Raw genomic sequence first — 12,848 nt, forward strand, 5'->3', positions numbered from 1 at the left:
CTAATATACTACTTGAGTGTCTTGGAAGTCTGCCAGACAACCTAAACAACAGAGGGTCGACGCCTGACCCATGTGGGACACCAATAGGCAGATCGAGAACATTTGAGACTGTCCCGAGACTGTTACCTTTCTCATCATTACGTCTTATCCGTAGACGATACCATGAATAGAATTTAGCACATTCGAGAGCCTGGCCGTCGATCTTGAGATAATTTTGAAATTTTTTGACAAATTATGAATGATCTATCGTCACGAAAGCACTGATCACATCATGGAGAAGGTAGCAAAGGAGTCTTGTGACTATTCATGGACAACAGTATATCATTTTTGTGTACACACTGATGTTTTCACATCGTATATGAATAAGAAATATTGATAATTTATCTCCAATCTGTCTTTCGATTTTTCCAGGTCAAGGTGGTATCAATCAACTTGGGGGCGTGTTTGCCAATGGTCGACCCCTCCCCATCCACATACGTCACCGCATTTTGGAACTGGCTCATCTTGGACTCCGCCCATGTGATATCTCGAGACAGCTACTCGTATCCCATGGTTGCGTCAGTAAGATACTGAGCAGGTGAGAAACTATTCGCTTGGAAGCAATAAGATAGTAATTTAAGTGTGACGCAAGGGAGAAGGTGGCGGTGTGTGGGGGGTGGAGGGGCGTATGGTCTAAAGAAGGCGTTATGTTATGTTTTCATCGAATAATAGAGGTATTTTAGTCCAACGATTTCAAACTCTAATTTTTTTCTCCCTTTTTCATGTTTTGGTTACCATTCCCCCGTTTTCTCTGATTTGTATAACTACACGTCTCTCTTTTTTAAAACTATATATACATGCACTTTTTTAAAACAAAATCACTGGGGCCACCTGCCCCTGTGGAGGGGTTCTAATCAGAACGATCAAGTCACATTTTGTTTTCTTGTATATTATTTTTACTGTATTAATTCTTATCCAGCTACGTTGAAATTGGGCCGATGAGAGCATATAACTGGGAAAGTAATTAATTGCAGTGCACAAGCTTTTTACTAGACAACTTTGTAAGCTAATAAAAGACGACAAGCATCCAATGTAACCCCTCATTAATTTATTTTACACATTTGTGTTATTACTCTAGATCACGGAAAATGTAAGAAATTTTCATTTCTTGGATGATTTTGCATTGTGTTAATTTGTTTTAGTTACAAAAATTCGTGCGAGCTCAACAAAATGAAACTGTTCACTCCTGTCCCATCACAATTCAAATACAATGCTTTGTTGCATAAAATGATACATGTATTAAAAGCAATTCAACCAATTTCAAAGCCACCTGTATATCCTTTAATTAAATAGAAAAAAAATATCTGCGGAAATTTTGACCCTGAAATTTCGGTATTATTACATGCTGGAGAAGTGGATTTTTTTTATTGTGCCTGACAATGACTTTCTTGCAAGATTGAAATTATCAGATTTTGTCTTCCATTGATGAACCATCAAGCTTGATAAGTAAGTATCACAATAGTTTTGTAAAACGAATTAATAAAACAAATACAATGTCTTCAAACATGATTATTTTCTACAAGTTTATTAAAGTTTTGTATATATTTGTTTTGGTGTGTTTTCATCAGGTTTGCTGAAACGGGATCAATCTTACCGGGAGCCATTGGCGGGAGCAAACCCCGTGTGTCCACTCCCGCTGTGGTGACACGCATCGCACAGTACAAGCAGGAGAACTCCTCCATGTTTGCCTGGGAGATCCGGGAGCGATTGCTCCTGGATGGAATCTGCAGCAAGGAGACACTGCCCAGTGTGAGCTCCATCAACAGGATCCTCCGAAACTGCTCCTCCGAACCCGAGGACAGAAAAGGTGAGAGAAGTGACGTCATCAAAATCTTTTTTTCTTCTCCTCTTCATGTAAAATTTTACCTGGGTAATCAGTCTCTCACGGAAATTTGTTTCAAGCATTTTCTCAACATAGTGATGTCATCGTTTCTCTGCAAACCAAAATAGGTAGGCCTTATTCGAGTTAAAAAGTGGGAAATATAATCACAAATCCTGTATTAGTGAATGAATGAAGTAGAATGTCTTGGAATGAAGCTCAAAAATGAGACATGGCATGCATTTAATAATCAATAAATCACAAAAGAATGAGAAAAATATAGTTCACTAAATTCGAATTATCATCATGAATTATATACAAATATATTTTAACATATATTCGGAAAGACGAAAGTATGTCAAGGTAAAAACTGCAATTGACACAAACCACTTGACTAAAGATGAGCCACATCAGACATTTAGTATCCTAATCAACTCTTTCTTTTGCCTGGCAGAGAATTTGAACGAAGATCCATTGCTTCACACCAAAGATTCGGATTGCCTTCACCTACCAAGCAGCCTGTCCCCCACATCACCGAGACGGTTTCCCGATGACAAGAGGTCCCTGTCGACGTCACCGACCGACGTCTCGTCCATGACGCCTTCATCGCGACGATCGTCCTTTGCCGTCGACGACATTTTAGGGCTTCGAGATCCCCAGCCGACAAAGAGATCAAGAATTGAAATCGTCAGGAACGACAAGGGTAATCCTGACGAGCCAGGTGAGGAAATGGCTTCTGAGAATATTTCAGTTTATTTTATTTCCATCTATTTATTATTATTATTTGTTTATTTAGTTATTTATTTTTGGAAGGGAGGGGGGTACATGCGGTTTGCTACCGTACAATACCAGAATGCAGAGGGTCATTTCGCAAATGCTTTTGCCGAAATGTTTTCCTTTTAATTCCCACCTCATCGAACTACCCCCCACAAAAAAATACATTACCTTGATACAAACATTTCTGACAGTAAAGATCGACTATGTATCATTTCATTTCATCCAATTATTAGCACCCCATGAATCATATTGTGGCGTTCTATTTCTACCGTCCAACATTTGATATTGTATAATTTTTATATTTGACATTTGATATAAGATGTAGAGTTCTTAAAATAGAGTCACTACTAACCAACCAACCAGCAAAAGGGGATTTTACTTTATCTAATCCATTTTATTTTATGCCATCGGTTGTCTTATGATTGTCTATATCATTTTCAGTTTTTGATAAATCATTTTCAGCTATTGATTTATTCTTATGATGACACGATACAAGAAGGATTAGGATATTTTCAATATCTTTGGGTGGCCTTACTCGAAAATACTTCTTTGCTTTGTCACTCTGAAAGGCTGTAAAACATTCCATCATGGGATAATGTACACTTATCAACACGATCCATAATCATATTATTAAGTCGGTAGATGAAAGTCCAAATGGGTAATTGCATTTTGATAGAACTGCACACGTATTTGCGTACATGAATCGAACATAATCGATAAAGCGTTAGCCTGCCAACAAATAATATGGGACATTCATAATGCGATTCAAAGGCAACATTTTGCCAACCGCTTGGACATAATCCTCCCTGGGTCCGAACTCGGGATCCATTATGAAATCGTCACCTTTTTCCCGAGCAATGGGTGGCAATCAACAAACATTGACCGATGATGTCGATACTTCATAAAGATACCGCTAATTAAGGCCTAAATCTGCCAGAATCCAATATTTCACCAGACACTATCCCGCAGGGCAGCCGTCTGTGTAATTCGAACATACTATTTTATGATCGATACGACATGATTATAGGTCACTTTGAAACGATTAGAAGGACCAATAGCTTGTATTTATGAAAGAGGCGGATTATGAATCGACTTGTGATATAGTGATGCATCATAGCTTGCTATGTTTAATTCCGCGTTAACCTTATACTTTTAAAGAAAGAAAAATTAAGTCCATCATTAGGACCATGTATTGAATTATATTTCAAAGTTCTCTGGAAATAATTAAAAACTCTTAAAAACAAGAAATTTTCTGGCTCGTTCGCGATGACCACTCGCGTATAAATGAAATGCCCGAAAAGTCTAACATTACAGGCCCACTTCCTATTTGTGAGTCCTGTCTTCTTTATCGTAAAAGTGAATTAAAATGTTCTAAATGCATTCTTAAACAGGTTGAATATGCCATTTTGTCTAATTTTTCTGTAGCCCCCCCCCCCCTCATTCAGTCCACGACAGGCAAATTTCCTTGTAACATACTTTTCAAGCAACCAGAAGCCCTCGCCCTCACGTTAAGTCTAGAACCATGCCCAAATTTATTGATAACACAAGTTCTCCAAGACCTCTTCATTGGATGCTTTTAGTCTAGCATGCATTTCATGAGGAAATGAGATTATGATTTGTATAAAATATCAAAAAGAAATAGTTGGCAAAAAGAAGCTGCTGTAAACTGCTTATCTAAAAAAAAGAGCCAATGGAGTAAATAAGAGAGTCAAAAGGGGCCTAAGCTTTCGATCCTAGCAGAATCTTCTTCGGAGGCAAAATGACCAAAAAGAAATAATTGTAAGAATGATCGCTGGCTCAGTCCGCCCGGATAATTCATAATGATGTATTATACTTCATTTAGGAGTGCCATTGTCTCTTTCAAAAGTCAACATCTATCGCATCTATCATTAAGGTATTATGATGGAGAGCATTGCTTATCCAAATGAGATAGGGTGGAATATCGATATTGAAGAAGCCTGTAAAATCATGTAATCGAAAGGGAAAACTCAATTAGGCAAAGAACGAAATCGTTATAAATAATCTTCGGAAGTCGTTACTACTTATTTAATGACTTTATACTGTAAATGGGATTGAGGTGCATTAAAAGTCCCATTAAACCCTGGGTGTAATTGTGCCCGTTGTTTATTTGCATGAATAAATGTTTCGTTGCGCCAATGCCGCGTGATATCTGGCGATCGATCGCAATCAATCGGTTAAAAGGCCTTCCATGACGGCACTCACTTTGTGTTGTATCGATTGCAGGCAAAATTAGTATCTGCGTAATATTTACCTTTTTTCGTTTGGCAAGCCGACAAAGGAAAATTAGAAAAAAAAGCTATATACATTTTCGTATTTATGAGTTGTCTATATCCCCCTTCAAATCGTGAAACCGACATATCATTCCTGTCAGGAAATGAATTCGATTTTAAGAGATAAGCGTATATGGAAGGCGGGGAAATGGGCTGGCGGTCTTACATTTGTTGTTGTCGATGTTGTAGTTATTAGAGGTAATTACTTCTGTGACGGCGTGCATACAAACGGTCACAGTGGACGGTCACGTATCGACCCTATGCCACAGAAAAATGAAACGCTTTTATGACGGCATTTCATACCGAAGAATGGATCTAACAAACCGATTTTCTTCGAGGTCGTTTTTTTCCTTCACTGGGCGAACATCTATAGCCTATTATCTCCTTATCATATCGGTTTGTAATCGCTGCTTTGGATAACATCATCATTGGCAGAATTCCGAACAGAAGAAGTTTTGTTTCGATGTCCTTGGAAATTAATCCAAGTCGATACGCTTTTATAATCCTTTCATTTGTTCTTTCATCGTAATTTTTTATTCCTCAGATCAAAAGAAGGCCCGACGGGAGTCGGGAGATGTTGGAGATTGCGATGTTAAGAAATCTGTAGAGCGCCCTCCATCAGACATTCCTCTTCCCCAAGCAGAAAAATGGCTCGACAATAAGGTAATAAATCACAAAAGGGGCAGCTTTTATATAATCCCATTCGGGAACCTCTTCTTTTTTGTATTGAGACGTTTTTATTTGATGATAACTTCAGTTCTTGACATATACAAAATAAAATACATATAGCAAATGAAATATCATCTCTTTACAAATAGATACACTTAACACTACACATTTCTGTTCTTTTTTTTGGAAGCACTTACATAATATATCAAATATTCTCCATATTTCTTTAACTCGCTACTTATTCTTTATACTATGTTTTTGCTGAATAGTTTCAACGCAATACCTACTTCTATACTTGACAGTCAGTTACAGATTTTTTTTCCTCCACGTAGTACCGTAATATACTCTCAGCATACTGCAGTACATCGTTTAATTCACCCCCAGTGCCTTATCAATTTAAGGATTAACATGAGTTTAAGGCATCAAGAAATTTGTCTTCCTCTTTAAAGCACCGCATTTGAGAGCTTTTAAAAATAAACATCACTCTAATTTATCCCAAACATGAAACTTTGATATAGAAGAGACTATCTCGATCCCATTTGTTGTATTTTGTTCAGCTAAATGATAATGGTTTTAAATTATGCCCGTAAATGATTTCGTCCTCGCCGTCTCTCTCCCTCTGAAAGACCACAGGTGGTTATTCATAGATTAACTCTGTATGTGCAAAGCTTATGATTACTTTTGATCACATGAACTACCATTGCATTAATTCAAGAAAAGTCGATAGTTATATTAACGAATTCCGATGATTATCTTATTATCGCTTAGTCAAAAAAGCGTGTCTTTAAAACACCAAGGACGGCCGTAACATGGGTCAAAAGAAGAACATAATTGGGCAATATAGCCCTACTGAGAGAAAGGATAGTTTATAATCTAACACTTTTCAGGTGATTCATTGATCTCGAATTGTGTGGTCTCTTTTTTTTACCGGGCTGCAAAAATCGAACATAAGAAGTTAATAGCTTTTCAAATCATATCATGAATTTATCATAGTGAAGAAGACTAGTGAGGACAAGGTTATCTATAATATTTGTCAAGTTTAGACACTTTTAAACTTATTTAATATATTTTCTCAATCATAAAGGTATCTAGGACATATTTCAGTTATAATTAGGGATGAATAGGTAGTTCGGTTTGTACGTGAATCTTGATCTTGTTTTTATCTTGCGAAATTAAAAAAATCAATTTTTATCCTGTTTATCATGAAAGTAAATCCCTAAATGTAGTTTAGCAACTACCAGAAAAAAATGAAAGTCTTTAAGAAGTCAGTCGTTCAAAAAAGACATGTTGTTTTGCGATGAAAAAAATCGGCCCTACATCTTTCAAACAGTTCTAAACTTTGAAAATGTTGATAAAATTATTCTTTAAAAAAATCAGGGAAATTAATTGAAGTATGTTTTGTACGTTGCAAGTGTCATTGGAGATGTTTTCTTCAGCAAGCCAACAAGGTATGATTCGGCAGTACGACCATTAAAGATATGTATTTGGGTATTAATTCGCTGAGCTGGCGATACATTTCGCGGTTTTAAGAAAGACTGTTATTATTGTCCAAGTATAGAAGAGTGGTTACACCGCAAAATGACGAATCAAATTAAGCAACGATCACGTTAGAATTTTTTGGAATCACGAGCGAAAATGAAAAGAAGTTATTCTAAAAATAATGTTAGAAGCTCTGTGCGGTAAATATATGATACAACTGAGAAATGAGAGTAATGTCAAGAAATGAAATGGAGGCCTATACGATCGAATTTCTTCTTTTTTCGAAAGTGTTGGATTATTGGATAACATTGCAGCTAAAACCGCTGTATGGTGTAAGAGGAATAAAAAAAAGACAAAAAGAGTTTTTATGGAAACGAAAAAAAAAATGCACTTCGTTCACAAAACAAGACAAGGTATTTTTTCATAGACGCTCCAAGACCCCCCCCCCCGACACACACATTCACACACCTCAACATTTTATTTTTCAACATGTAAGCCTTCAAACACCCACACGCACGCACGGACTCACAAATAATATTTCAATATATGAACTATTCAACATGGTTGAGGTGATGTTCAAACTCATTTCACTTGCACACCTCTACACACACTCCCTCGCTCACACACACCCTCACACACATCCTCACTCTCCAAACCCTTTCCAATGATATTCTGTGTGTCATTCAAAATATATAAGCAAACAAAGTGACAAATGGCGTAGTTTTAAATTTTTCAATTGCATACACCAGCTACACACCGTCCAATACCCTAACACCCACCCTATCACACACAAGACCACGCGCACACTCACATCTATTCCTTTCATTTAATTTATTCATTTTCCGTTTCCAACAAAATGATATACATTCATCACAAACAAATCATAAACAAATTCCAAATATATATTTAAATATATTGTAATGAATGAAATAAATAATAAGTTTAAACAATAATGAAATTAAAAATGGGAAAGAGGGTGTTAAAAAGCTGGGCTTGTCTAGTGCATTCCAATCATACATTAGTTAAACAAGGAGATCTAGACCAGCTATTGTCTAAAATATTCCCAACAAGCTCCCATTTATGTACACCTGCAACATGTTGAGAAAATCATACGTTATACTTTGTCAAAGCGGGGAGTGTGATTATGAACGCAAACAAGCCTATTAAAGGCGAAAACATTGGTAAACATCACCAATATTTACCAAAACTACATAAAGTTCAAACAATATATTTTTGCATATTTAACAAAATCAACCTATACGATTCTTAACACCCAACTAGCTTAATTGAGTTGCTTAAAGAGTGAACTACACATCTCCAATTTCATTTATTACTAATGTCACATTTCACAACATAATATATGACATGTCTTTCACGGTGTTTGACAATATTCAAGCAAAAAGATCATTAATGGGTTTCCAGGCTTTCCCATCTCTTTTAAAAAGAGATTTAATTGATTTTTCAAACTTTCGTATCATAAGATGAAATCAATGACTGGAGTGTTCGTGACATGGATTAAGAAACACCTCTTCGTGTTCTTGAGTTTTAAAGTGGGGTGTTATTTGATGACCACTCCATCTTTGCCTTGTCCACTTCACTAAAAAAAGGTCACGCCACTCAGGATTTGTAATGAGCAGGATAATTATACACATTTGCCACTCTCGACCCAGGTGTAGTAAATTTATACTGTCATGAAACACATAAGTACTATTTTAGTCTCTCCTAAACTAACATTGCGAATTAATCAGAGTTCATACATACACACACACATACGTACATAATGTGAATGTATTTATATTTTATTTGTTCTCTTTATCTTATGCCATTACCTTGGGTAAGTTATCGACATCTTCGCTATCAAAGCAGCCGCTAACAATTTGAGGAACAATGACTGTGTGAAACCATGCGCACCCAGCCGTTCGTCAAATCTTCTGGATAAAAGATGCCCAAATCAATAAGGAATCGTCCTACTTAAGAACTATTCTCCAACTCTATACTGATATCAAGGCTGCTTGGATAATTGAATAAACGGGTTGTCGTCATCTATTTTCAATTTGTAGAAAACAGAATAAGGTTACTTCATGAAGAAACAAGTCCAAAGGATTGACGATACTGAGATAGAACCGCGCTAGCAACGAAAATCTGCCCACGTAAACGTTATTGTTTACCAGCAACCTTCTCTTGCTATTAAAAAGAGGGGTTTTCCCCTTTATTTTGACACATTGATTAAAAAGATTTACAAAAAACACAATCGTCTTTGTTAAATGGACTTTTTACTATTATAGTATTACGTTCGTAATGAGGAAAATAATTATCTTTCGAAGAACGGCAAGCAGCTTGGGGTTATATCTGTACCCCGGGACGCTATCGTTCCCTCCGAAATTGTCTTCCGTGCGTCAGATAAATCCAAAACAAAGTTTGATCAGTCAAAGACTACGCCTCATAAATATTACAGTACATAAAAACTAATTTATTTGTAACGCCTCTGGCAAATCATCAGCTCAATCTCACGGTTGCGGATTTAATTCCCAGTATGTATTTTTTTAAATAACAAATTTTCCTCCCATTTTAATTGAGGCAAGGCTTAGAAAAGAATAAAAGTACAAGACATGTATCCTACACTGTTACAAAACCCTGATCTTACAGGGGTAAAAAAGAATATTTTGCAGAAAGCAATAACATAATCATTCTGTAAAATCATAAAACAGGAACTCTTCTGCAATTTAACAGAAAATGTCTGTCTAAAAAGGGGAATATGGTGCTTTATTTAAAGAAATTTGTAAGGTTCCATACACCAAATACCAATTTCCTGTAATTTTACATGATATAATGTAGAATTGCGCAATCTGGTAAGATTACAGGTGTTCTCGGGACTCTGCTGCAGGAACTTCTTTTATTAATTTAAGGATAAATTTTTTAACAGTGTAATTAAAAAAAGTTTGAAGGAAAAGGTACGTTATCTGGATCCTTTTCCCTAAACGCGCCAACGTTTTGCACTGTTTTGAATGAGACTATGGGACATGACCACAAACAATCGTCCTCCAACGGATGATCAATACGCAACAATTACCCAATCGATACCATTGGTCCTCTCGATAGTACTTCAGTCACGCCATTCGATCGAGTTGTCATTCTTCCCATTACACCTGCACGCCTATTAGGGCGATACCAGGTGTTTACGATTGGTGTAATCGAGAACCAATAGTCTTTTCAAACAATCGTTTGTCGCATTCCCCGGCATCGCCGCACCCTATTACTTGTTGACTAAAAAAGTAATACACACTCATAATCAGAATCAGTAATATTTACATACAGAATGACAGCTGGATTAAGGAAAGAAGACGTGGGTACAGTTGTAAACCCACTGAATAAAATTATGTCTGTTCCTGCTGGGAAACTTGCGTTGTTTGTATTTTGACATGCACAGGCACAGATAAATCAATACATGAAACAAACGATGTGAATGATTGCGAGAGGGTTCTATGATTCAATGAGCAATTTTCCGTCGCTCAAATTCTCCTTTTGTTGGATTTGCAGATCGACGAGAACGTCTGTTTTAATGAGACAAAGTGAAAAGTGGTCTCTCTCCAAAAACTTTCGAAATTGATTTTTCCCTTTACGATACGATACACAAATAAATCCCACCGTGTTAGAAGAATCCACATATTCATGTCTTTCCGTGCTTTAAACTGTCACACAACGACTTTGTGACATCACTGTTTGCAGAATGATATCGAAAGTGCCAAAGATGTCCTTACCGCGCATTCTTTATTGATTTTGCTTATGACTTCATCTTACGTTGCATTTTCTATCAGCCTGAAGAGACTACTGTACTTGAATTTCTTGCTTTGTATTTCTATTTTCAACAGTACTAACAGTTCTCTCATCTGCTCATAGATACTGCAAATATTGTGAATCGATCACATTCTTTTAGAACATCACCTTTTTATCATTGTTTTTCTCTCTCTCTTGTCATTAATATTGACACATCTTGTTAATATTTCATTTTGCCATTGTTGAAACTCATCAGTATTTTATTGATTTCCAGTATCTTTGAAGTTTGATGTATAATTTGTATAATTATATGAGATATGGATTTATTGTATAATTCATAATCGTATTTTAAATAATTTGTAAAACTTGTTAATGGAATGTGTATTTGGATTTGAGAGAATACAATAAAAACATCCTTAAGACAAAAAATAAAACAAATTGCAATTGATAAGCCGAAGGGAACATCTATCAACTCCCTCTATGGTCCCTGAATAACAGTTTCGTCACTGCCCTGTCTAAGGCTCACGGGTTAGAAGTCCACTCCAGGGGAGCGTTTCATCAATATTTTCATCCGACAAGTTGTCAGATCTGACATCTTTCCATGATTTTGATTGGCTGAGAGGCACTTTTCCTATGGTAACTGTCGGATAAAACGCCCGACAAGTCCTTTCATGAAACGCCCCCAGGACCCCGTTGCATAAAAGTTTATACTAATGTAACTCTGCCATCGAATGGTAACTACCATGGTAACGATGCTCAATAGTCAGTCATAATAGAGGATTCCTTGATAGTTATCACTAGATGGCAAAGTTACCATTATGGTAACTTTTTTGCAAAAAAAATGTCCGCATTGTGCTACACTAAACAAGGTGCAGTAAACAGCAATGGGGATAGGCCTATAAGATTAAGTGCCATTGTGTCTGCTCAGCTACTAGTATATGATGTATGATATCTTCTCTTCATTCTATTTCTTTTAAATTTTATAGAATGTGTATTCTCATTCTTTACCATTAAGAAAATGCTTGCTTTTTCATTATTTCATTTACAGGCACTGAAATTATTACAGCAGCATTCTGGAGCCGACGGGTCCAAAGCAGTGGTGGAATTACCTCCTTCGACGACATTTCTTCCAACCCGACTTCCATCCATTCCCCCTCATCATCCACTGGCGAACACCAACCTCCCTCTGGCACGATGGGCGTTACCGTTCCTTACTCTCCGAGGAGGGCAACACTTCCCACAGCACCAAAGACCGGCCCTACCGTTTCACCCCGCTACCATACCCCACCACCCCCATCACCATTCCCAACCCACGATACAGCCTCCGCACATCATACCACACCAATCTTTCGTGCCTCATCCCGGCATTCCGCATCCTGCCATGGTGCACCCGAGATTCGCTCTTCCGATCATGGATCGAGACGAACACGATGTTCCCGCGGGAAAAAGGAGCGCTCTCAAACCCGCCATTATCGGGAACGACATCAAGCCCCGCATCATGCCGTTCTGCATTCCCGCCGCTGTTCCAAGTAAACTGATACCATCATAATGAAATGCATGCTTTCCAGCATATATAATGACTATTAGACTATTGTACTTTACGATCAATCAAAGTTGTACATAATGATGACAATATGCTGATTTCTTTTTTCCAAAGCGAATTGACAATCGTATCTCAGTAATGAGATTCACCTACGTTTTGTTTTCAGTCACACGAACGAGGGAAGCCTGTGAAACTTCTCAAGATTCTCCCCTTCTCATAAACCTTTACAACAATATGATATATCTGATAACCATAACTATTAGGTTTCTGAAACAATAATGGTTGAAGTTTTTTTTGTCATTGATCAATTTCATCAGCAATACTGTAAATATCATGTTCATCACACATTTTCCATATGTTGTGTTCTACAGAAGTCGAAGAATTGCAAAAGTCACAGTATAATGGCTTAAGGGAGAATGCATTTTTTCGGATAAAGATTTCTTTACAAGATTTCTTA

The 12,848-nt window shown here is 37.0% G+C and overlaps 1 protein-coding gene across 1 annotated transcript; it reads left to right on the top strand.

Moving 5' to 3' along the window:
* Positions 1–365: 365 nt before the first annotated feature.
* Positions 366–12,848, top strand: LOC121409711 (paired box protein Pax-2a-like; the record flags this gene model as incomplete). Its single annotated transcript, XM_041601620.1, has 5 exons — positions 366–577; positions 1,608–1,846; positions 2,313–2,579; positions 5,471–5,589; positions 11,897–12,848. Coding segments are annotated over 5 exons (1,338 nt in total), but the record flags the coding sequence as incomplete, so codon positions are not given.

Source organism: Lytechinus variegatus, chromosome 2 (assembly GCF_018143015.1).
Source record: "Lytechinus variegatus isolate NC3 chromosome 2, Lvar_3.0, whole genome shotgun sequence".
NCBI lineage: Eukaryota > Metazoa > Echinodermata > Echinoidea > Temnopleuroida > Toxopneustidae > Lytechinus > Lytechinus variegatus.